Source organism: Molothrus aeneus, chromosome 1 (assembly GCF_037042795.1).
Source record: "Molothrus aeneus isolate 106 chromosome 1, BPBGC_Maene_1.0, whole genome shotgun sequence".
NCBI classification, from domain to species: Eukaryota; Metazoa; Chordata; class Aves; order Passeriformes; family Icteridae; genus Molothrus; species Molothrus aeneus.
Genome location: NC_089646.1, coordinates 63,262,244 through 63,287,824, shown reverse-complemented (window position 1 = coordinate 63,287,824; position 25,581 = coordinate 63,262,244). Strand labels below are relative to the sequence as shown.

Below are 25,581 nucleotides of genomic sequence, written 5' to 3'. Positions count from 1 at the left end.
TTTCAGTTCACTGAATTACACTTCTATGCTGTTAAAGTGGCAGCTAAATGAAAGTTAAAAAAATAAACTACTGTTTGATGCTAGGTTCAAATGGTACAATAAGTGAATTGCAGGGCCACAAATTATACAATGAGAATAAACCAAAAAAATCACTAAATAACTGCCGACTATACTGCAAACTCAGTGAAGCTTCCTGTGGAAGAAAATGATGAGTAATTTTATGACTAAAACTGTATTGTAAAATATATATTCAGTGGAATGCTGATGTTTTGTAATGCTCTAGTACTTGGATTTGCTTTCAGTATATTACAGATATTTTACTGTGTCCACTGAATCAAAGAGCACTTTTGTAGCTGATGCTTATTCCTGTAATCAAGTTGCCTCTCATTCTCTGACAAACTAAACAGCTTGAGCTCTTTTAAGCTTTCCCTTGAAGGAGATTTATTCAGCTCCTGAATATTTTTTTTGTGACTGTCTCACTGTTCCTGTGAGAAACTGTCCAAATTGCTCATAATCCTATAAAGATTGTGAACATTGTGACTGTGCAAAATACCTTAGTTTGACTCCCACCACTGCCAAAAAGGTATCTCAGCTGTGTTTCCTTCCCATGTTGCTAAATTCATGTTGCAAAGATCTCACACTCAGATCATTTGTCTCTGTGACTTCTCTCTGTCTCTGCTCATTACAGGGGGGTTGGACTAGATGACCTTTAAAGGTACATTCCAACCAAAACTGTTCCAATCTATGATTCTGCATTCACAGTGTGAATTAGGTATGCAGTTTACCTGAATAGCCAAAGCTTTTTCTACAGTAATCTCATACACTAATAATGCAGCTAGCAAGTACTTAAATGTTAAAGAGAAGAGCTTTTTTTTTGTGTATTCATGCCTCATTTTATTTGTATCACTTGAGCAAAGTTGTTAGGTGGAAGTGCTCTCTGTGCTTTTCAAGATTCTAATGTATTTCTCCTTTCTTCTCTGGCATCACCACAGCAGACCTAAAGTTGTCTTTTCCTTCTAATGGGCCTCTGAGATAAGTCCCTGATGTTTGTGCTATTAAATTCAAGGTCAACACCTTGAATAACACTTGTTAAGTCAATGGAAATGAAATATTATCTTACTAGTCAGATCTATCTAAAAAGACTAAAAAGGGAGAGCATCTTGGGACAGTATTTACACTCAGGTTGATAGGCATTGGTACCTGCTCATTTCAAGATCAGTTAACAATGAAAAATTAATTTTTGGCCCTCTCTGTGTTCTAAAAATTAGGAACAAGTATCTATCCAGTAATATAAAAACTGCCCTCTTTATATTGTAAGTTTGTCTTAGCCTGAAATATCAACCTTAATCTTAAAATGCCATGTCTTCCATAGGGCAAAGAGAGAACAGAAAGCATACCAACAATGAATCATCTGTTTTTGTTATCAGTCATTCAGACCCTTTGGTGATGGATGGGTGAATAGATTGAGCCTAGAGCTCTAAGCCAGCTTGGCAGCTGGCAGGTAAGTCCCTGGAAGCTCACCAAAATGCCTTCTGAAGCACCACACTTCTGGTTTAATTGTTGTATTTAGCAAAATCATAATCTAGAATATAAATTATCCTCTTAAGACAATAGGATCACACTTAACCATACATCTACTTTCAGTGGAACTTAAGCATACAGGGATTGTACATGTGCTCTGGTAGGGATCTGAAGAAGGATGCTTTTTTTTTTTGGATGGGGAAATAGAGAAATAGTTCTTACAAGACTTGGAAAGAGCAAGTCAGAACTGAAAACAAATGGTGTGCGGGTGATGTGAAGGTGAAGTAATAATACTACATATTGATAAATCCCACAAAAATCCCAAGTGAACCGAGTTTCCCGTAAATTTTGTGTTATTTGTTTCTTAAGGATTAATGAAACTTTCTTACATGACTGCTTTGCTCAACTATGCCACCTGACAGGCAAGTTAAAAGCATTTTGTTAGCCTAGAATAGAGAAGGCTATCAAAATAGAGATATCACTGGGTGCAGTGGTATCTCCCTTCCTTCTCCTGGTATACCTCCCAAGGCAGCTTGTTCCAAAGTAGTGTGCTGTGCTAATGGCAGCATTTAAGAAGATTCTTTTTATGAATTTATTGTAAGATGGCCAACACATCTGCTTCATGTTGAAGCGTGGTTTTTAGACTCTAAGGACAGTTCTCTGTGTGTTCATCAGTGTAAATGTAAGGCTTCACTAATGCATATTGACACAGATTTATTAAAATATGAATTCTCATTGACTTTGGGACTGAGAGGAGGGAGGAATGGCAAAAAAAAGACCGCATAGAAAGAAACTTTCTGGGGTGGCTCATTTAGAGTGCAGTTTTGGTATTCAGGTATGGCTATGAATAGATTGAACAGCCTTCTGAACTTTATGCTCTTTTAAAAATTAAGTGGCCTATCTATTTTCTGTTTCAGTAAAGTAAAATTATTCATGAAGAGAAATGTCAGTTGTACCAGTCTTATAATTAATTTTCAGTTTTAATAACATTAACAGGATGCTTCACTCACTGTTTGTCATTTTACAAATAGCTGATATAGTGCATGTGTGTGTATTTGAAATTCTGTAGGTATCTTGAGAGGGTAACAGCTTTTCTCTAGTTCTAGAACATGCACACACACGTGCATGCACACACATTTATACATGGTACCTTCTCAAGACAGACATAGTATTTTAAATTATGCATATATATGGACATGTATATTTATATTTGCCAGACAGACCAAGGGTATAAATTGACATCATAGATACAGGTGTGGAAATTTTCTGCATCCAGTGATGCAGATTACTTTACAAACACGTTCATCCCTGTAACCTTTTGTTTGCCTTTTGCTCAAAGAAGAGAAACAATTTCACACAGTATGATCAGTAAAGTGCAACTGTGGACATAATTCTGTGCAGGTGTCCAAACCAGAATTATCTATCCATTCACTGTAAAATAGGAACTTGTAATAAACAATCCTGCTGCATACTTGATGCCTCCTCCTTTTTACTGTTTTACTCTGCATTTCTTTCACTAGCAGTGTTATATCCTTATGCTTAGCTTTTTCCCTCTTTTATTCTGCTTACAGTCTTGTCTGTTAAAATATTAGCAATAACTTTTGTGAACAAGACACAGTAACACAGATTTTACTGTGCAAAATATAGTGCCTAAACAGACGACACTGCAACAAGTAGGGTATGTCAGAAAATTCCAAAGAAGGAGATAATAGTATTTGGCATCAGTTTTGAGTCTCAATGGATTGGAGTGGTTTGATGTGTTTTGCGGGGGTTTTTGTTTGTTTTGGCTTGTGCTTTTTTATGGTGGGGAAGATGGATGATAGGGGTCTTCCAGGAAGAAATATTAATTACAAGTGGAATTTCTGCACTGGCATGTGTATAAGAAGAAATTTCTTCTCTGGCAGTATGCCTGTTAAAATACCTAATTTTGCACTACCAGACACACTGCAATGCTTGTATCAAATTTTCTAGAGAATACACTGAAGGCGTGCAGAGCTCTTAGACAATGGGCAAAGCCTGAAAAAAAAAAATCAAACTGAACCCATATATTGCAAGACATTATTGTTCTGAGAGAAGAAACAAATCTTGGGAAGGCAATTTCATCAGCATTCATAGCACTAAGCAGTGGCCCAGTTCCTGTGCTGCCAGCTCCAGAACTGACGTCATCTGTCCACCATGACATACTGGACCAGTCAGACTGGCACACAAATACTGAGCAGCTGCCTCACACACATCCAGTTGCATATCTCTAGCAAAAGAAAGACTCTAGTCAGAGATATGAATGGTTATTCATCCATTTGCAAAAAGAAATGCAGTGTGCTAGGCAGCAAACAGCAAGCATCATACATTCACTGATGAGCAAAGTGATAATGGGGAAACCACAGGGAATTATGTTGAAAGGAAGTGGGTAAATATTGGGGGTCTGCTCAGCTCAACCCACTAGTTCCAGGGAGGACACTTAACAAAGCTCACATCTTGCATACAGCTCCAGATGTCCATGAAACTTGGTTAATTTTTTTTTCTCTGTTTTTTTCTGTCTGCTGCAAGTCTGAGAGAAAGGGAACTGAGTCCTAGATCTCTGCTCTGCCTCTCTAGAGTGCCAGCTGCACTGGAAAGACTGAAGTTAAGTTGTTGTGTTCCTGCAGCTGGCTTTTAGGCACTGGGATATGACAAGGAAGATATGCACAGGTCACACCAATTTTTGGGTTTCTTTCAGTTACACTGGAACCAAAAAGGGCCATTGTTAAGGAATAGACAGTATAGAAACTTATTTGATCCCCTGCCTAGACTGTGCGAATTAGCTAAATGGTGAATATCTCACATTGTGCTATCATTATTGTTCATCATTGTGACAGGCCGGAAAGAGCAAACATAATAATTAATACTCAGCATTGTGATAATGCCATTGTGCCCCAGCTTTAAATTGTTTAAACAAAGCTTCTCTTTTATTTTAGTAACTCCCTGATAATTCTGTTAAATCTTTCTTTTCTTCAGTCTTGAATCAACTTTTCAATAGAGACATCTTGTATTTAAGTGGGCTTAAAGGCAGGGAATGTCTGTGTTTGTATGTGTGTGTCACTCCCTTTCAAGTAGAGGACAGCTATGACTGAATTACTTTCTTCAAATATCAGATAAAATTATCCAGCTAAACATTATTGTACACATGCATATTGTATATGTACAATATATTGTATATTTGTAGATTAAAGCATTAATCTATTAACATAATGTTTAAAGAAATATATTGAGCTATTTTTCATGGAATCATAGAATGTTTTGGTTTGGAGGGGAATTCAGAGATCATCTAGTTTCAACCCTCATGCCGAGGTCAGGGACATTGTCCACTAGACCAGGTTGTTCAAAGCCCTATCCAACCTGGCCTCGGATTTCCACTTTCTTTCTTTTTTTTCCACTTCTTTTTTTTTGTATTTTGCATTTTCAGAAATGCAGTGTTTTATTCCGGTTGAACAACAATCACTAGCAACAATATTATATCTGATGTGGTTTCTTTTAATGAAGAGATACTAGTGCTCATTTTCAATGTGAAAATTACAATTTCAGCTTTTATCTATGCATTTTCTTGAATAGATAATAATAGATTAATGAGTGTAGAAGCATAGTGAGTAAAACAACACACTCTCTCCTTTTTAACACTTGCTGGAAAATGCACTGTGTGTTAGACCTGCTGTGAAAATCAGAACAATCAAAGACGATATATATTATAAAGAAAAATACTTGGAAATGTGAATGTTCCTGTTAAAATGTATACATATAAATTTTATCTTTATTTGATAGTGCAGTTCATGGGTGGTTGAAATAAAACTACATTCCTCACTGAGAGTCACTGCCTGGGGGCTTTGTGAACTCTCCAGCATGGGGAGGGTTCATAATGCTCAAATGGACAAGGCCCTTCAAACCTCTCTCTGCTTTTGTTGAGAAGTGTAGTGGGCACCTTGGTGAGAATGGGATTGAAGGGGTGTAGAAGCCCCAAAGTGACCATGAGAGAAGGACGGTGAGTATGGCACCCAGATGAGGTCATGGAGATAACAGCGCACATCTAAGTGACCTTCCAAGGACACCCACTTCAGGAGACAGTGAGTAAAGCCCGATGACTCACAGAAGTGGGTGGGAAGAATAGATTGTTTGCTGTTGTCTGAAGACAACAGAAATGCACATCCAGCAGCAGCATGTGTTTGCCAACATAAAAATGAGGATGAGGCATGTCCTCTTCACCACGTCACTCCATTATCAATGGTATCATTGGTACCATTGTATCTCCATTATCAATGCTGAACAGACTTTTGGTTACCTGTGTCTGGGTGCTCTGTGAGTGCGTGGTTTGGTGTGTGATCAGCACCCTCCCATTCCTTAAGATTTCACACTGAGCTCTTCTAAGTTCTTGCTACACAGTACTGCAATATTGTCTTCTGGACTTTTCAGGATGTGAGGTTCAAACCAGATGATTTCCAGAGGTTCCTTCCAATGTAAATTGTTCTGTAGTTCTGTCACTTGAAAGCAGTAGTATGTTCCATGAACTTCACTGCACAGGACATAAGATTAGTATAATATAGGTTTATGGTAATTTCTTAAATATTACACTTTTATCTTCATTGGTTTGAACTACCCATGCTTTGTTTTTTAAAAATGGTTTTAAGTAACCTAGGTACAAAAAAAAAAAAGGCATTTCTGAGGATAAAATTAGTTTTAAATAATCTTGCACTAGAAAAAATTTCATTCGGTGTATCTTTCTGATCAGAAGGCTGTAAACCTCTGAACTTCAGGGACTTGGGATTGAAGTGCCATCTCAGTTGTTGGCTGAGACAGGATCAATCACAAACAATGAGGATTATGTATCCACTTAAAAAAAAATACAGTGCCCAGACTGAACTGTGCAATTTGCAGACCTCATCTTGTCACATTCTTTATGGTGCTAAGCTGATTGTATGAGGCTGGAGCCACAAGTAATCTCTCTCATTCAGCTCTGCTGCAATGTTGTTGGACATACAGAATGAAGGCTTGTTACTCAAAATCAGGCACATCTGTCAGCTCTAGCACAGGCCAGGAGTTGTGCTTTTGGTTTGCTACTTGTCTGACAAAATACAGTTTCTTTAAAAACACTGAAGGATCTTCTGTGAACCCCACCAGCCTTTACCCTTAGTAGAATTCTCTGTAAATGAATTCTCTGTAAATGAAATTTCTCATGGTTGTGGTCTGACAATTCAAGGATGTACAACTAAATAAAACAGCTTTCTCCTGAACTTTGCTATTTCACTGTAGCTATTTTAGTGGTATTTTCAGTATCAAAATGAGTGCTACAGTTTGATCCCAAATACCTTTGTGTTCTATCAGTCTATTACTATTTATCCCCATTCATTCTCATCAGTGTGGTGGGCAGCAAAAGGTATATTTCATTACTCCATTTCTTTTCATATTCAGATTACTACCAAATTTTTGTATCATCTATTCTCGTATAACACACATTTTCCTCACCTCCCACCACTCTCTGTGCCTTAAAACTTTTAAAATTTGATTCCTGTCGCTTGTTACATACACCTTGTAACCTACACTTGCCTAGCTGACTAAACACTTCCATTGCTTCCCTTCCCCCCTAACCCCCTTGTGCCTTTTCTTGGCCATTTTCCTAAAGTGTATAATTCTGGTTTTTTTAAATCCCCCCCCCCCCCAAATTCACCTTGTGTATCAAACTTGGTTTTATTCCACTCAGTCCTTCTCCCCCTGTACATGCTTCCAGATGTGTTTCCTTAGCATGCTAATTTAGAAAGCTTTTTCCTAAATTTTCTTCGCTTGCACTTAGCCCTCTCTGTCCACTCCCTACAGCAAAGTCTCTCCAAGTCATCATACTGCTAATCTCTTTTCTCTGATTCACAACTCTCCTCTGTAAGGATCCCAAGACTTTCAGGTAATAATCTTAAAAATTGTATTCTGTGATGCGTTGCATTCAGGCAACAAAAGTAACACAGTGGAATTGAGCCCAGTGGCTTTGCACAAGTATAAGAGAGAAAAGATCGTGAGCATTTACTTTGAAGGTCATTTTTTGCTCCATTTAGGTCTTGTGCTTAATGATACGGTTATTAAGGTGTTGCTGTAAGATGCCTTATAGGTTTTAAAGACTAATGTGCAGTGCTTTAGTTAATTTCTCTTGAGTAGTTGAGTTAAAATCTTACTGTGTGAAATGGTTAAGGATTGCTATGGATGGTGAGTGGGATCTCCAGTTCTTTCATAACCACTGATGTAACAAGCCAGTGGTTCCACCTGGTGTGTTGACAGAATATGAGACACATCTGAGGCTGCAGTGTCTCCTTTGGATGTGATGCTGAGTCTGTGTGAGTGTATCAAATACTTCATTCACATAATGTTCAATCAGTAAGTCCTTCAGACTTGATATCCTGCCAATGGGACTGCCACAATTCATGTATTCATAAACAGTGTCCTTGAGATCTTGTCTGCTCCTTTCTGCATAACCCAGTGTATTAAAAGAACTTTATCTTTTTGGGGAAGGGAACGGTATCCTGTGGTTTTTATGAATGACTAGATGCCATCACAGTTGTTTACTGATGATGTTCCCTGGTTGGAGTTATATATTATGAAGCACAAGTTGTTTCCAAGATTTAATAATGTGACAATTAAATTTATTTTCTTTTTCGGTAGCAGAGCCAAGGAAAAATTGATGGTTGTTTGTGTCAGTTTTCTAGTCAATTCAGTATGACTTTTGCCTTAGCAGGGATTACAGATTTAGGAACTGAATAAATGAGGCAGTAACAAATATTAGAAACATCAAAAACGTATCCTGTGAAATAGCAATTAAGAAAAGCATATAGTAGTAGTTTAATTCTTCCAGCTTTGTCCTTGTTACCGAATAAATAAGCATTTTGCCTGAGAAAGGCCCTGCATGTGCATCCTAAGAAAATGTTTGCATCCAAGATTTAATTCCTGCTGTCATTTTACAAGGTAAACTCCATGACAAGTTTTGACAAACAAATCCCTCAAGTAAAGTTTTTCTTAGCACATCTTTAGACCTACAGGCTACCATAAGGAAAGCAAGAGGAAAACTACTTTTTATCTCAAACAAGGGATTTTTAAGAGAAGCCAATGTGATTTGTTGACATATTTGTAAGCATTGCAACTTGTTTGGTTGAATCACTCTTGATTTACACAAGAGATTTTTTGTCTAATGAATTATCCGTATGCTGTGTTGCCATTTTTCTTGCCAAAAGACTTGTGACCACACTGACAAAAAAGGAGAGAATGCTTTTATTGCTGTAGGATACCATAAATGCATGTGTGAAAATGCATTTTGATTTTACAGAATCAAAATCCATTTTGATTTTACAGAATTTTACAGCTTTTGATTTTACAGAATTCACTGGGATCCTTGAAAGCTAGAGATTTGAGCATAGACAGTATGATATACTATCATCTTTTGCTGTGGACAAGGAATGCTTTATTAATAAAACAAAATGGGCACTAGGGCTGCCTAGTGAATCTACTTAACATAAAATTCACTATTGAAGCAGCTGCTTCTCCCCTAATCCACCTCTGTCTTATGATATATCCACATATCAGTGTTCTGTGAAGCTCACTCAGAAGCCAGAGTGTCTGGGAGAAACTCAGAAAAATAATTTTCATTATTTTCTCCCTGTTTTTCAGGGAGAAAAATAATAAAAATTAAGTTCCTCAAACCTTCTACTGCAAGTCTTGTCACTTCATATACACAAGGTGTTTATGTGCAGGAAAAAACTTTGGAAGGTATCTGTGTGGAAGAGCACTGACAGACATTGTGTGAATAGCAACATTTGCATAAACTTTTTAGTAAGTAGAGATGAAAGTCTCAATTTTCCATGGTTACTGATCCTCAGATATCCAGTTCAAACAGACATATCTGAGAATGAAAGGTACAACTTCTGCTGTCCTTTAGGGTATCTCCTATCACATTTCAAAATGCAGTTTTCTGTAGCTTAACACTCTATGGTGATGGCTTACAGATAGGCAAGATATATTGGCACAGGTTGTAGACAAAGCTCAGGATATTAGCACAGGATGATAGTTGTGGGAAATGGTACATGAAGCTGGCTGATTCTCCTACAAGCCAGATTAATTTAACTCATCCAGAAGTGCGTGCTATTATGGCTAGCTTGGTTCCACTATGAATCCCTCTCAGTTATATCAACTCTGCGCTGCAGTTTAAAGTGTAGATGTACTCACTGTTGCAAAATGTATCCACCACAATTACTGAGAAATGCTCCTCGGGGTGCACTTTCTTTGGGTGCACTTTCTGAAAGAGTCCTCCAGAAGTGGAGAAGGACAAATATGAGCTCAGAAGCTCTCAAGTAATATTGCAATCATTTGACTCTGGAGCAGAATTGGATTTTAATCAATTTCACGGAGAATTCTTTCTGTCAAGAAACCAAGCCCAAGGAAAAAAGTCTATTTTAACTTGCTGCAAATTATGTGGTTGGTGTTTGCAGAGATGTGAAAAAGTCAGATTCACAGTGGATGCTGCTTTTTGCACGGATTACTAGCGCAATAGTTGTTAACTTTCATAAACTTTGGTTTAGTAGGCTAACAAACAGCAGTGTGCTATCCTGGTGCTTCAAACATAAATAAAGGATAATGCTTCTTAGCTTTTGACTAGATAATACATATATATAGGATTTTTTTCCTAGATCTTCAGTCTTTGCAGATTATATGCATTCAGCATGCCAGAAATGAAAAACAGTGAAATATGTGTTATCCCCTAATGTCTAGTTAATTGGTTCACTTCCTAGCATATCTTTCTAGTATCACTTTTTGGAAAAGAAACTTACACAGTGGAACATTCAGAAGCCTTATATTCACTTGCTTAAGTGAAAGCAGAGCAGAGGAGATTCATTATTTAAAATAGTTTAAAGAAAGCTGTCATTTAAAACATCTGGTGTTTTAAAATGTTCCTGGTTATGTTTCTATCAAAAAAATATTTTCTTACTTAGTGGAAGGCAAGAAATGTTTTTCATTTCCTACTTTACTCCATAAGTCTTAGCCAAGCTGCTCATTTGTGATATAGAAAACCTGATATCCTTGGGAATACTTGCTGAAGAGCTGCTGTGATGATGTTGGGATTTTTATTATACTAAGTGACATTCATAACCTGTTAGTGTTCTTTTTGCTAGTCTTGAAGTACATGTTGCAAAACACTTAAAACTAAAATCCCCATTGATTATTACCAGTTAAAAAAATACCAATACCTGGTCTCAGTTATTAATTTACACAAAATTAAATTTATGGGTTAATAGGAAAGTGTAAGGGCTCTCTGTGGACTGTGTTGCTTTTTAAACCTTTAGAATCCCATTTTAGGTACCTTCTCTCTGTTTTGTGTGTTGGTTGGGGTTTGGTTTTTTAAATTATTTTCATATACAATCTGAATATGCCTTGATTACTTCCAAAATTTCTGAAGCGATGCTTTCCTCTCATGCACTTTGTATTTTGAATATGCTCGACTGGCAGACTTCAAACATTCATTTCGTTTAACCTTTCAACCACTGTAGTTGCAAATGACATCAAAATGCTGTAGCTCTGCTCAAAAGAAAAGACAGTTTCATACCCTTCATTGAGTTTGTGAGACTTAACCAGTGTAACTCTATTGAATGATGGAAAATTAGTAAAGTCCAGGCTGCCCTTGTCCCAGAATAGAATTATGCAGCTCTTTCTGAAGCACATTTCCTAAGTGCAGATTTTCTGATTTTTTGCAGGTTCTTATTGATCCGATTTAGACCTGATTGGATTATCTGCTGCTGTGGCAGTATATTTCTATCACAAACACATGGGAGGGAGATACACTGCATTCTTAACTGGATTCTGATACATCTTATGAATAAATTGCAGCTTCTTTCTGCTCCTCTTATACAGCCCAAAGGGCACTGTATGTAGAGTCTCAGCCCATAAGGATTCTGTCCTTTGCTTGAAATATTCCATCTAGTAACACTTCAACTCTGTCACTGACAGTTCAGAATGAGTAAAAAAAATAGCACATTTCCCTGCTAAATAACACGTTAAAGCTGAACAATTCATATCAGTCCCCCAGAAGTTTAATTACTTTATAAGCATTAATCTGAGCTAAGCAAGTCTCATCAGCAGAACACTCCAGCGATTCTGACATTGGTGATGAAGCAATTTATGGAGCTCTGACACTCCCAGATCATCCCCAGTAGCTACAAAGATACTACCAGACTAGTACTTAAAGCTGCTCTTGTTTCACATGATTCCTGTATTCCTTAAAGTAATAGAATAAAAGCTCTGCCTGTCATTTGACACAAATTAATTTCCCTCCTCCCATCCGCTTTCTCAGTGCCTGCAATTTTATTTCGCATACCTGTGTCTAGAATGGTGGGTGTGCATGCAGTAACTGTTTTTTGCATATTGTGTACAAATCAGGCCAAACGGAATTTTTCTACAAGCCTGTTGTAAAAGGGCAGTACATGTTGCTGTCAAAGTTAATGTCTCCCTGCTGACACTTGTCTGTTAGGATTGTTCATTTCCCAGGAACACTGTTGAAGACATACAACTTTACTGCATGTCAACCAGATCTACTAATAATTGTGCTTTTTATAGCATCTGAGGGGTTCGTGTTTGCTCTTTTTTAAATACATCAATAAGATTTTTTTAAAAAATTCTTAGTTGCATTGAAATTCTAATGATGATAATGATGTTATAAGAATAATAATAGTAGATATAAGAATGTTGATTGAGGAGAGGTTATATGCCAACTTTGCTGTATTGCTAAAATAAGAATAATCTTTATCCCAGAAATAAGTATTTTTAGGTGCATGCTTTAGGGGAACTAAATGAAATATTAAAATTACACTTTACTTGATCCAGGTTAGAATGTTGCTTCCTCAGACCCCTCACTTTTCAAGCTATTGGGGCTATTTGCAGCATCAGCTGGATCAGACTTTAGTTGCCAGTGTTTCAAACAGGACACATTGGTAGAAGACTAGGTCTAAAAATGTTGTTTGTAAGTGGAAATCTGTATTGGATTTGGATTATTTTGATGTAGAGTTTTCAATATTCTTGTGACTGAAGGAACTGCAGTTGTTTTTTACCATTTCCTTTCTGAACAAGATCAAATGCAAGTTCTGAGCAGTAGTTAAAGCAGAAAACCTTGTTACCAAATTTATGTAAAGACATAAAATCCAGTATCAGTGCTGCCCTGTATAATGTCCACCCTTTTTATTCCTGTTTGCGCTATCAACATAAAATAGACAATATAGTAAAATCTTTCTATATAGTCATATCAAAAATACCTGAAACAGAATATACAAAGTTAAACATCCTTGTATTAGGTGGATTTTTCTTAAGGACAATAGAAAAAACAAGAAGTACAACTTCTTTTCTAGCCTATTCTGCAGTTGTTTTCAGTTCCATTAGGACAAAGCTAATGCCACGCTTACTTTCTATTAAATCTTATTTTGAAGGTTAATTGGAACTTACTGTAATGCATTAAAATTGTTCCCCTGTGTGTAGAGGAATTTCTCACTGAATGATGTAATCAAGATAAATTTTCTGTCATTTTGCCTCACCTGGTCTCTCCCAAATTATATAACAGAATATATGACCAAAGAGAGAGAATTCTGTTATATTTTGGGGATGTTACATTTTGAGTATGTTACTTAATATCTTCTATTAGGAGTAATGTTTATTTGAAAAGCAGAAGTTATTTTCTTGCATTTCTGGACCGATTTTAATTACTTACATTCAAGCACACAGTAGCACACTCAAGCAAGAGCAAAGATGTAAAATTCTATGGTGCTCTCATCATGTGTTCTGAAACCTAATACAAAATCATATTGGCTTTTAATAGTGTCTAATATAAAGATAAATGCTAGACATATCTGTAGGCCAAATGATTAAATATTTATGCCTAAATTGAGCAATACTTGGAAGCTTTTTATTTATTTATAATTTTGTATCTTTTCAAGTCATATTCTAGAACCAATGTCCTACAGTCTGTTCAGCTCTCAGAAGAGCTCCTAAAGGGCACAAGCACTAAAGCAGAGATGCAGAACTCTATTTTATTTGATAAAGCTACCAAAACCCACCCCTACTACAAAAGAGGAGAATGTCTAACCTTTCCCTGAAATAGTAGTAAGGTCATGAGTTCTGCTGTGAAGTTTATATTAACTGGAGTAGATTGCTTACTGATTTCAGAGTCCTAAAGGAAAAGCCAGTGGCAGTGAGAAAACTGCAAGAGAAAATGCCTAAACAGCCCATTAAGCAGGTTGTGAAAGAATTCAAAACAATTTAAAAGGAATAATTCTATTTAATTCACATATTTCCAAAATTAAATGTTACCATTTTAGATACAAATTTCAAGCCATCTCTTTTTACTTATTGATTTAATCTAATTAAGTCAGTTTAAAACAAGACAGCTAATAGAAGCTCAGATGCTTTGTCCTTTATTAGTTTTATTCCTAAACAGCTACAAAGCAACCCACAACCATATGTCACATTGAGTAGTCACTCGGCATATTACTACATAAATAGCTCATGAATTCTATATGAGGGAAAATTTCTTCTTAAGAAATATTGGAGGAGGTTTCGGTTTTGCCTACAAACCTAAATAATAAAACATTTTTTTCTACACCACAGTTGCAGGATCCATTTAAATACTGTAGTAGCCTGTAGCTAGAAAGTAAGTAATTGAGAATAGTAGGATTTCAATAAGGGATTTGCTGTATATTCATACCATTTTCCACTACTACCTGACACATAATGTGAGTTATTGGAATAACAAAAAAGTATTGCAAATTATGTTGTTAATAGGAAATGGAGTTGATGATATTGAATGCGTACAGGCAAAGGAGGTAAAAAGTACCCTAAGAGCCTGTGTCAAACACTGAATTAAGTGAACCTTGTTACATTAAAATCTCCCTGATTACTTAACAGGATGGGGGGGAAAGAATAATAATTTTTAAGAAAGACTGTTTATTTTTTCTTTTAGCATGAGATGGCACATTAATATTACATGACTTCCCATACTAAATAATTAGAGACCCATGAATTCCAATTCAAATATGAAAAGTTATAATTTCAAGTGTTTTGCATTTTTGTGACATTGTAGAGGATTGAGAGAGATCAAGCAAAGACTCTAAACATTGTAACAATAACTTCTGTTAAGAATGTTTCTCTTTTATATTAGTCTCAGCAGTTAATAATACACAACTTTTCTGCTGTATATGTTGTGGGGTTTCTCTTTCAAGCATAGTTATTGGAGGAATAACCTCATTACCTATGCTGTTGGAAACTAAGCTTTTGTGAAAAGAATGGAGGCATTTTTCATAGCAGTTTAGAGAGCTGACCATAATCCAAGCATGGATCAGTACATCACATTCTGTAACTCCTGTGCACATTCTCTCATTGATTGGAGTTGACAGGGAAATGCCCATTGTTAAAACCCATCCAGTGTTAGCAGAAATGTGGCATGAAACAGGTTGAACATGTGATAGCTGCTGGCACTTTGAACGTTGTCTATTCAAATGTAAGATTAGTAAAGCAGTTTGGGGTGGGGTTTTTTGCATTGTGCTTAGCACAAGCTGGAAAAATCTAGTGCGATGGTCATTTCCTGCTGAGTCAGAATGCAGCAAAGCTTCTCCATGCAACATGAATGCAGTGGCCCACAGAAGATGGTTACTTTCTGGTCTGTGCTGGAGAAGAGACTGCACTGTCTTTGGAAAAGTAGAAACTATCAAAGAGCTTCTGTGACATTTGTGGATGAGGAAAGTATTTCAATATGTTTTTACAACTCTTCTGTCAGAGCACAGTTTATCTCTTCAGATGCTCTGCCTTTAGATTGGGTTTTTTTTTTAGTGAATTGCTAACATTTGTGAATATGTGGTTGCTAGAAGAGATAGCACTTCAGAGTGTTTAGCACATAATATTGAAAGAGGCTTAAAATCAACAACAGATCTGTAAAGATAACTGGATTATGTTACAGAAATAATTTTAGTAAATGAGATTTACCCAATATATTTCTCTAAACAGAAATCTCAACATATGGCTGTTTCTATCCAAACTAGAGAAGTTGGACTCCTTCCTCTCTTTCAGAGAAAATAGACTGAAAAGTCTCCCAGCTGTATTCCTGCTCTACTAATTTTGTTTCCCTCCTTTCTACCAGTTTTTGCCCATGTGGAGAAGAAAAGGCATTTCTTGTATTCCCCGCAAGTGAACCTTTCCAAGGAGTTCTTTTTCATGGAAAGTAAGTTTCTCTATATTTATTTATCTATATTTTTTTCCTTCTCTTCTTTCCTAAATATGCTCAGCTTGTATTTAAAAGCAACTTTTAAAACCATTGAAAATATCACATGTTGAGTAGGTCCTAGATGATGGATGATGTCTTATGGAAGTTGCTGAGCTAATATATTCATTTTAGGTTATGTGTGAAATACTGGCAAATTCCCTTCACAGAAAAAAAAAGTGTGAGAGATGAATGATAAAGCATTGGTTTGATGAACTGGGCAAAGATGATCTTCCATTAGGGAAGAGAGGCACAAGTATCCCATCTACTTTGCCCTGTCAGCATGACTGAGCTCCAATATTGAGAGCTTCATCTACAAGTAATGGCTTCTGGCCTCTCATAAGAACACTTTGTCTACACAGTGTTTGATAGATGAGTGCAAAGAAGGACCATATCATGTTGCACAGCCCATTCACCTTTCTTTCCATGTCTGGAAGAAAGTCTGGCCATGTGTGGGGTCATACACAAGAGCTTGCTGTTATTGATTCAGTCTGGTCCTGTGGGTCACGTCCTCTCGCCCACAAGGGGAGTTATTCCCCCTGATTCTGGGTCTGCCCTCCAGCAGTCACATGGAGCACTGTATAGCCTGCTTGTGTCTTCTACCATGCAGAAGATGCCTCTCTGTCTTCAGCTTTTCTCCCTTTTTAGTAAAAGATTCAAGCAGAGGAGTTCATAACGTACAGGATGGGTGGCACAGGGATGGAAAGAGAGGGAGTCAGAGCTCAAGCAGCAACAGGAATGATGGATTCAATCCTGCAGTGCTTAGTCAGGACTCTTACAAAAGGCAAGTGCTTGTCACAGGATAACAGATGTGCTTGTTCTTGAATAAACTGCAGAGGATACTGTCATCATTGGGCATGTCTAGTAGTTTATAGTGGTGTCTAGTAGTTTATATTTTGTTCAGAAAGCTGCTGTGTGCTACATAATACTCAGAGGAATAAAATGTTCTGCAATTGCATTGTGTTGACCCCATCAGATAGATTCTGTGGAAGGCTAGCAGAAGGACTGTAGGTTTTGTAAAAATTAATTCATATGTTAAATGAAAGAATTATTATCTAGGAGAGCTGTTCATCTACGTAAACAATTGCCAGTCTGATTCTTTATTCACTAAGAGATAAAGCTTTTCAAACACATCACATAGAGTGAGTTCAGGATAGCAAAACACTGAATCATAGAATAATTTGTTTTAGAAAGAATCTCCAGGAAAATCCAGTTCCTTTTGCTCAAAGCAGGGCTCAGTTCCAAGGCAGAGTGGCTTGACCAGAGTTGTATCCAGTCAAGGATATCTGTAAGGTTGCAGATTTCATTTACACCTGTCTTGACACGTGTTCAGTGTTTGAATAACTTGTGTACTATTTTTTTCTCTAATCTGTAATTGAAATTTCCCTAGTTATAACTTGTGTCTTGGTATCAAACAAGCAGATGAGACAAGTCTAGGTTCAGGTGAAAAGCTGGACATAAGAAGCAGTTTAAAATCATGACAAATGCCAGAATTAATAAAAATACACCCAGTGCTTTAAAATTAGACATGGGGCTTCATGTTGATCTCCAGTGACTACAAATTTCCTACTTGATGTGAAAGAGGTTAGATTTATCATGACTGCCCCTGGATTTCAAGGTCAGAAAGAACATGCAGGTTGCAGCTCAATATTCAAAATAGCCCAAATATTAATGGAGCACATAATAGGGACATGCCTTCTTTTGGCATCATAAAAAAAAAGTGTCTCAAAGAGGATGATAAAACTTGATCATACAGACACTATCTCTTTTTCCATGCATCATATTGCTTTTAACACTCAACAAGTAGAAGTATGTGAATTGTGACATTTTTGGTGAGGGAGCGGATTCAGAGGGGCAGTAGTTAACCCCTTCCTTTCTTTAATTCCTTATCCTGCCTGCTTCCAGTAAATACTCACCTGGGAAGCATGCAAAAGACCAGACAGAAAATCTTTGATATAGAGCAGAATTTGCTTGAAGGAGTAGCTGGCCATATTTCTCAAGAAATGCCTTCATTTTCTCAAGAAATAGGAATTATTTGAAGCCAAATTTCTTTAAAAGCCTCAGTTTCCATGTAATTTTAATAAGTCTCTGATTAGAGAACTTTTTAGTGTATGTGATGTATATAATAGTAGGGCAGCATTAATTAAACCCAAAAAGGTGGCAGCTCCCAGGAGAGAAAAACAAAGATCAGGAAAGTGGATATTGAGAAGGAAAAATTTCCATAAGAAATCAGGAAAGCAAAACTGAGAGAGGAAGCATTAAAACCCCCATAGAGCTGAAAGGGTAAAAAATGCATGAAAAGCATTAATAGGAACTAAGGATTAAATTTTAATTTTCAAAAAAACGAATAGTAATAAGCAATATTCATACTAAAACACATAAGGAGAAATCCAACATCTAAAGTTAGCTGAAGGAAAAACAATCAATAATGTTTTATTACAGACAGACATTTTTTTAGAGACTCCGTGTAGTGAGAAAGACGATGAAAGTCGCTCTTTCTTGTACAGTACATTATATTAAAAAAAGAGTTCGAAAAAATTGTAGAAGAGCTCATGACACAAACTACAATAGGAGGATCACCGTGCTCTGGAAATTGAGCTAATGATCCCAGTTTAGCAACTGGGACATTGCTAGTCCCAGAGACTTGTTATTCCTTGTATTAATGTCAAAAATTAGCACTTAAAGGTGGTAAAATCAGGAAAACACATTCAGCTTGAAACCTGTTTCGAGGAGAGGTGATCCATGTCCAAATAGAATTGGTTGGAAAGGGGATTGGGTTTGTGAAAAGACAATAGGAAATATTAATAAGAAGGATAAACACTAAAATATCAAGGTCTTTTGAGTTAGAAGTTTTGCAAGAAAGGTCATAATTTTCCATGAGAAGGAGACACATATATTAGAAGATTTTTGGTTAATCAGGAATCTAGTTTTATGTTGTAGGACAACGTTTGCCAGCAGATCATTAACAGTACCTTGTTAGCAACCCTGATTCCCCACAGGTACAGAATGTAAATGATACCCAAGATGTGAAAGTCCAAAACCATCTCTTTTTTGTTTGGCTTCTTAATTTTACAGCAGTTCTTTGCCTTCCTGTAGGCTGGCATTTCACTTTTTTTGGTCCATTTTGTGGTTTGTTCATCCTTTGGAAAGTTAGCGTCTCATGACATTTATATCTACCTAAAAGTCATCTAGAAGATGATATTTGGAATGAAATAAAAGAAGTAGTAGAAATTAATAAGTTAGCACACAGTGTAACAGAAAATAAATGATAAATTGTAAGTTCTGTAAAAGATGTCCTTTTCGTGTCATAGAAGATGTCTAGCTTGTACACTTTGAAAATTGTGGATGGTCTAATGTTTGTTTTGCCTGATGCAACATGCCACAAATATATCCACAGTACAAATAATAAAAACAACAGTAAGGCAGAGATGAAAACCTTTAGAGAACTAAAGACAAAAATTGGCAGACACAGGAAAGGAGTTATTGAAGCAATTGAATGGGAAAGGGGCCATATCTGTAACAATTTTTAGAGAAATATGTATTTTTTTCACTATGTTGTCATGTTTTTTTCATTACTGCATTGTCTGGTGTTTACATCTTTGTTTTAAAATCTTGGAGGTGAGTTTTACAAATTATGTCACTTATATCCACCTCTCTCATATCTCTCCATCTTCTGCTGGATATACAGAAATGGAAAATACTTAAAGCACAGTAAGAACAAGAGGCTCATGAAAGAGACTTCACTGATGGTTGGCAGGTAAAATGTATTGACAGAAGGAGCACGTTGCTTAAAAGAGTTGCTTCCTGCCTCAAAAAAAAAATCTGAATTCTAGGAGTGAGTAATAACTTCCCAATGGAAAGGGAAAGAAATCACATATTTACTAAAACAAATAGTCAATAAATAAGTTTCTTTAAATAGGCCACTTTTTCATATTCAGTGTGCCTGATACTTACTGATAATGCAAGAGGCAGCTGGACACAAGTGCTGATTTTGCCCATCATTTGACTGTGGCCAATTCCTTGCTAGTCTAGCAATGAAGGGATGTTTGAAAACCTGTCACAGACATCTTTCATGAAAAATCCTTTCCTTAGGATTTTTCCTCCTGAGAAGCTGAGAGGCCTCAGGAACAAAATGTAAACATTGATTATCTGTTGCTGTGAAATGCAACAGGAGGATCTTTGATTGGTTCATGTTGATTGTTTTTAATTAATCGCCAGTCACAGCCCAGCTGGCTCAAACAGAGAGTCCAAGACAGCTGCCTTTGTTATCATTCCTCCCTATTCTATTCTTAGCTGGCCTTCTGAGGAAATCCTTTCTTCTATTCTTTTAGTATAGTTTTAATGTAATATATATCATAAAATAATAAATCAAGCCTTCTGAAACATGGAGTCAGATCCTCGTCTCTTCCCTCATCCAAAAACCCCTGTGAACATTGTCACAAAAACCTGCAAAATGCATTTCTGCCCTCGTTTCTTTGAGCAAGCATGTGCCAAAATCTGGATGAAGTTTTTGTCTTCTGGCAGATAAGACTGGTTTTGTAAATGCTGGTGATTATTAATCCCCAGAGCACATACTGCAGGTTAATGCCTTGTTTGTGATACATGCACTGTTTCCTGAAGTCATGTTAGAAAATATGACATTTGTTTAAGTGAGGCAGATGTGTCTGGTGGCAAAACTGCTGCACAGAATGGCAGTGCAGCAGTGCAAGCATGCCACAGACCTCTCCTTAGCTGAGGTGTCAAACAGCTGTCACAGCCATGACACTCTTGAAAACCAGAGCATCTGGTGAATGCCCTTGGAAGACACATTAGCCTTTATCCCAGCAGCCACGTGTTGGAGGAGACACTTGTTGCAAGCTAAAGAACACTTATTTTTGTAATTGTATGTCCAGTAGCTGGGTGGAGAAAATAAATGGGCTGCTCCACAAACAGAAAAATTAACAAAGCCTAATCTAGATTTGACCTAGGTCCCCACATAACTCTTTGCAATAACCCTGGACCTCTTTCATACCCGTTCCACTACCCCAAACTTTTTATTTCCCCAGAATATCACCAGCTTCCCCCTGGTTGCCCTCCTCTCTGGCTGAGCTACAAGCAGCATGCTGCCCATTCAGAGCAGAGGTTGGAGTGTGCTGACCACCCCATTGCCCAGGATAAATGGTGCTTACTGTAAATATCTCTCCTCTACCCAATTGCCAGTGCTCATTTCTTTTTAGCAACTTAATTATCCTCAGTACTGTGGCCCTTCTGCTGATTTGTTTGAAATTGAACAGCAGGTTCACAAGTTACCAGGAAAGACCAAAAGCTCCAGGTGTCAAGTCTCATTTCCTTGGGAAACCAGAGTTTAAATAAATGGTCACAGATCAGTGACCATCAGATTAGATTGCAGCTTCTGCTGAGAACTTCATGGGCTAAACCACTCAGAGCTTCAACTCTGAAATAAAGCCGTTCAGTATGATGCTAAGTTTCATCATCATGACTGTTATATAGGCCTCATATGCCACAGAAAAAAGCTACCTTAGAGGTAGTTTTAGCAAAGGAAGCTGAGCTTGTAAAAAGTAGAACTTGTGTATTTCATTTGCTAAACATTTCCCTCTCCGTTTTCCTCTCTCCCCTTCCCTTTGCTTTTCCCCTTCCCTTTTCTGTTTTTGCCTTTGCTTTCAACAAAAATTCCCCTTTGGCTTTTTCAGATGGACGCCTGGCTCAGAGTAAAGGACATGCAGTGTACAATCCCTAGCAGAAGCTGAAAATGGATGATGTCTACTGATGCTGTTCAATGACATCATCTCCTCTTTTTCTGTTTGAGATGGGTGATAGGAAAATGTTCTAAGATAAGACTGAGTGACCTCTTCATCCCTTGACTTCTCTTTCCACAAGCCTGAAAACCACCTGAAGAAATGACCACTCAGCTACCAGAGGAGTCTGTGGAGACCCAGAGCTCAGATGAGCTTGAGTGCAAGATCTGTTACAACCGCTATAACCTGCGGCAGAGAAAGCCAAAAGTGCTGGAGTGCTGTCACAGAGTGTGTGCCAAATGCCTTTGCAAGATCATAGACTTTGGTGATTCCCCACAAGGAGTCATAGTGTGCCCGTTCTGCAGGTTTGAAACGTGCCTGCCGGATGATGAGGTCAGTAGTCTTCCTGATGACAACAACATCCTTCTGAATTTAGCTTGTGGGGGAAAGGGAAAGAAGTGCCTACCAGACAACCCAACAGAACTGCTGCTGACTCCCAAAAGGCTGGCATCTCTGGTTAGCCCTTCTCACACCTCTTCTAATTGCCTGGTTATAACAATCATGGAAGTACAAAGAGAAAGTCCCCAGACTCTGAACTCAACCCCCGTGGTGGAATTTTACAGGCCTACAAGTTTTGACTCTGTTGCAACTGTGTCCCACAACTGGACAGTGTGGAACTGCACATCTTTGCTCTTCCAGACCTCAATTCGGGTGCTAGTGTGGTTGCTAGGGCTGCTGTACTTTAGCTCCTTGCCTTTAGGGATTTATTTACTGGTATCCAAGAAAGTCACCCTTGGGGTTGTCTTTGTAAGCCTTGTTCCTTCGAGCCTTGTTATTCTCATGATTTATGGCTTTTGCCAGTGTGTTTGCCATGAAGTTCTAGAATGCATGTCATCTTGATAACAAATACAGTAAAAAAAGGTGTATTACCAGATGTGTAGCATAGTTGATTTATCCTGGTTTTGTATTCTTTGTATTCTTATTTATTCTTATTGTCCATCCCACTAAATGGAAGCAGTTACATGGTCCCTTTTTTCCAACTGAATTTGACACTCCTCACTTCAAGCATTTTTTGAGCTAAGAACTGGAAATAAAAATTGCATGTTGATTTTGAAGGGCTGAATTTTAGAAAGGGATAAAGCCAAATCACCAAACTAGGTGCCTGCTGCTGCCACCACTGTTCAAATGAGTAGGACTTTGCTTTGTATTGGACTGATCAAGTCAGTTCATGCTGTAGGATTCACCCAAGAAGAAATTACTGTAGCAGACACCTTCCAGATGCAAGTACTGCATCTCCTCACCAAAAGCATCTCATGCTCTGAAATATCTGTTATTTATAATCTATCATCATTTATAGCAAATTAAATCACTCAATTAATATTCTATGAAGAATAAAACTACCAGTTTTTTTTAGTTCTTGCTACAGCAAAAATACTTGTGGGAGGCCAATTTTTTTTTTTTATGTTAAAAACTTGTCTCCAGAACACTTTCCCCAAAGAGAAGCCCATTTTTCCTTGTCATACAGTTGCAGCTCACTGTGAAATATTCCTGCTAACATGTTATCTTATTTATCAAGAGTTCTATTATCACTATAGTGCAAAGATTCCATATCCTCAGAGTTTTGTACCTACTCAATGTTTCTGTAAGCAGTTCCTCTAAGCACTGACTGTTCTTGGTCCTTGCAGTAGCTATCTAACTCCTGAGCCCACCAATCCACTCTTTTATACCACTTGTTCTTATTGGCTACAGGTGTGGCCTGTTAAGATCAGGCCTGTTCCTAATCTTTTGTAATTGGTTCAGCTGCAACTCTTTGGGGGATAAGATTACATTCTATACCAACTTCATACTGTATCCCCCTACACTAATGAGTACTTCTGGGGACCCAGCCACATGCTTGCTTTTCTCCAGATGCACTTATTTCAGTGTACACACCTTAGGCTTCCCTTTGAGGGTTCAGAGCTCTGCAGATTTCTCTAGCTAGGTTCTGTTATGCTTACCCTCCCTCCCAGCATTTCCACCACCACCAGTGATATTTCCAAGCCACCAGTCCTTCCTTATGGATGACAACCTCATGCACATGTACTCTGTGGTAGCTGTGCTGAAGAATTTGGCTTATGTGACTTGAGCTCTCAAGACAGACTTTTATTCCCAACCATTAGAAAACAGATCTCCAGTCAGTAATACAAATTTGAGGAAAAAAATCTGAAATGGTTAACTAGGGCTTTGTTTGGTTGTTTTTTTGGGTTTGTCAGTTTGTTTGTTTGTTTTTGTTCTGAGTTCACAGAATGAGCACTGTAAGGAGATAATGTGACTTTGGGAAGATTTTTGTTTAAGGCATAGTCCTTCAAAATGTTTTAATACTCTGAACTCCCCCTGTCACCACTGTGAGTTGATGGCAATCTAGATGTGGCAATTAGCATGTCTCCATTAGTGGAGCTCAGAGGAATTACTGATACTTTACCATTCCACAAATAGAACCAGGCCCTGTAAGGCTTGCTTATATTTTGCATGGTTTAGGATATTTTTTGAACTACTGGAAGAACACAAAAATAAGTAATATTTAATGTTTATGTGTATAACTAGGTCTAGCAACACCGCAGCTGCAAACTGGTTTTCTTGTGCACAGCAGAGTGGAGTTGAGCAGTGCAAGCCTGGTTTTTGGGTCTGGCACAAGACTTAGTCATACCAGGGCAGTGAGTGTAAAAGGGAGAGGGGTTTGTTGCATGAAAATTGAATGTATGGCCTAACAATATACTCTTAGAGCAAATGGACTTTGGTAAGAATGAAAAAAATGACAGTGGGAAAAGCAGAGCCTGTCAAGAGGATTTGAAGTTAAGCTGGTTCAATTTTTGTAGATGGCACAGGTGGTATCTGCAGTTTTATTCCTATTGCAAACAGAGAAAATGTGGAAATGTAAAGGTCCTGCTTTTCTTGACCCTCATTTTCTAATTGTGCGTATATATGTGTGTGTATGTACATATAGACACGTATGTGAGAAGAAAACTTACAGCCAAATCATAGTTTTCAAGTGTATGGAGTTATGGAGCTATGTATTGAATGATTAAAGGAAATGTTTCAGACTTTTCTGTAATGACAATAATTATACCTAAAATATTTTCAGAATTCCTAGAAAATGCTGTTCCTAAGTAGTTGTTTTTAATTTTTGTGGTAAAGCACATGTAGTTAGAAGAGGAATCATTTCCAGTCAAGGTTTGACTCATCTATGAACTCATAAATTTTAAGTATCCAACAACAATCATGTCAAAAAGAAAGAAAAATAGAAACCTATGTGGTTTTATAGAACTTCATGACTTTTGGAAAGATGTATTTGTAGTGTTAGGGATTTATATGTTTTAGGATTTGTTCAATTTGTCTGAATATAGTGTCTCTAATAAAGGGCTAATAGAGGATATAGGTTTTGCAAATGTGTGATATATGTGAATTACCTCTACACAACATGCTCTACAGTGCTACCTGTTGTCTTTTCCTTTTGCTTTTCAACTGATTATCTTAGCTCCAGCACCTGTACTCTATTTTAAAATAGAGCCTAAGTGTAGCAAAATTACAGTGGTATCAGTTACACATCACAGCACAAATTAATACACCTGTTGTTATACTTCTCTACTTTTCAGACTGCCAGCCCATTAAATTTATGCTGTTATTTCAGGCTGTGCTGCATTTCTAACCCACTCAAAGATGCTAGTGTGCAAAAGCATATTGATTGTACAGCTATGCTGCCACTCAGCCAGAGAATGCTATTGCAACTTTGGGGTCATAAAATACCTATATGACTTACAATATGGCCATTGAGAATTGCTAGGAGATAAATCTCAATTATTTGTGGAGAAGAATTTTTGCTGTATGACTGAGACTGAAAGAACTTCAGATATTACTCTTTCCTTATTTTTATTCTCTACCATCCTTTAGACTTTGAACTGAAAGAACTTGTGTCCTCTGCAGTGGAATAACTGTGCTGAAATCAATGTAAATGGGGCTAAAATCAAGACTGGCTTACTTCTCTGCCTGGTTTTCCTTCCT

General features: G+C 37.4%; 1 protein-coding gene across 1 annotated transcript in view; it reads left to right on the top strand.

Annotated features, from left to right (window-relative positions):
• RNF182 (ring finger protein 182) overlaps nt 1–24,955 on the top strand; it is a 29,568-nt gene extending 4,613 nt beyond the window's left edge. The window contains exons 2-3 of the mRNA XM_066558182.1: nt 15,689–15,769; nt 21,499–24,955. Coding sequence (XP_066414279.1) covers nt 21,706–22,443 — 738 coding nt within the window. The 5' untranslated portion in view covers nt 15,689–15,769; nt 21,499–21,705 and the 3' untranslated portion in view covers nt 22,444–24,955. The remainder of the gene's footprint in view (nt 1–15,688; nt 15,770–21,498) is intronic.
• The last annotated feature ends 626 nt before the right edge of the window (nt 24,956–25,581 follow it).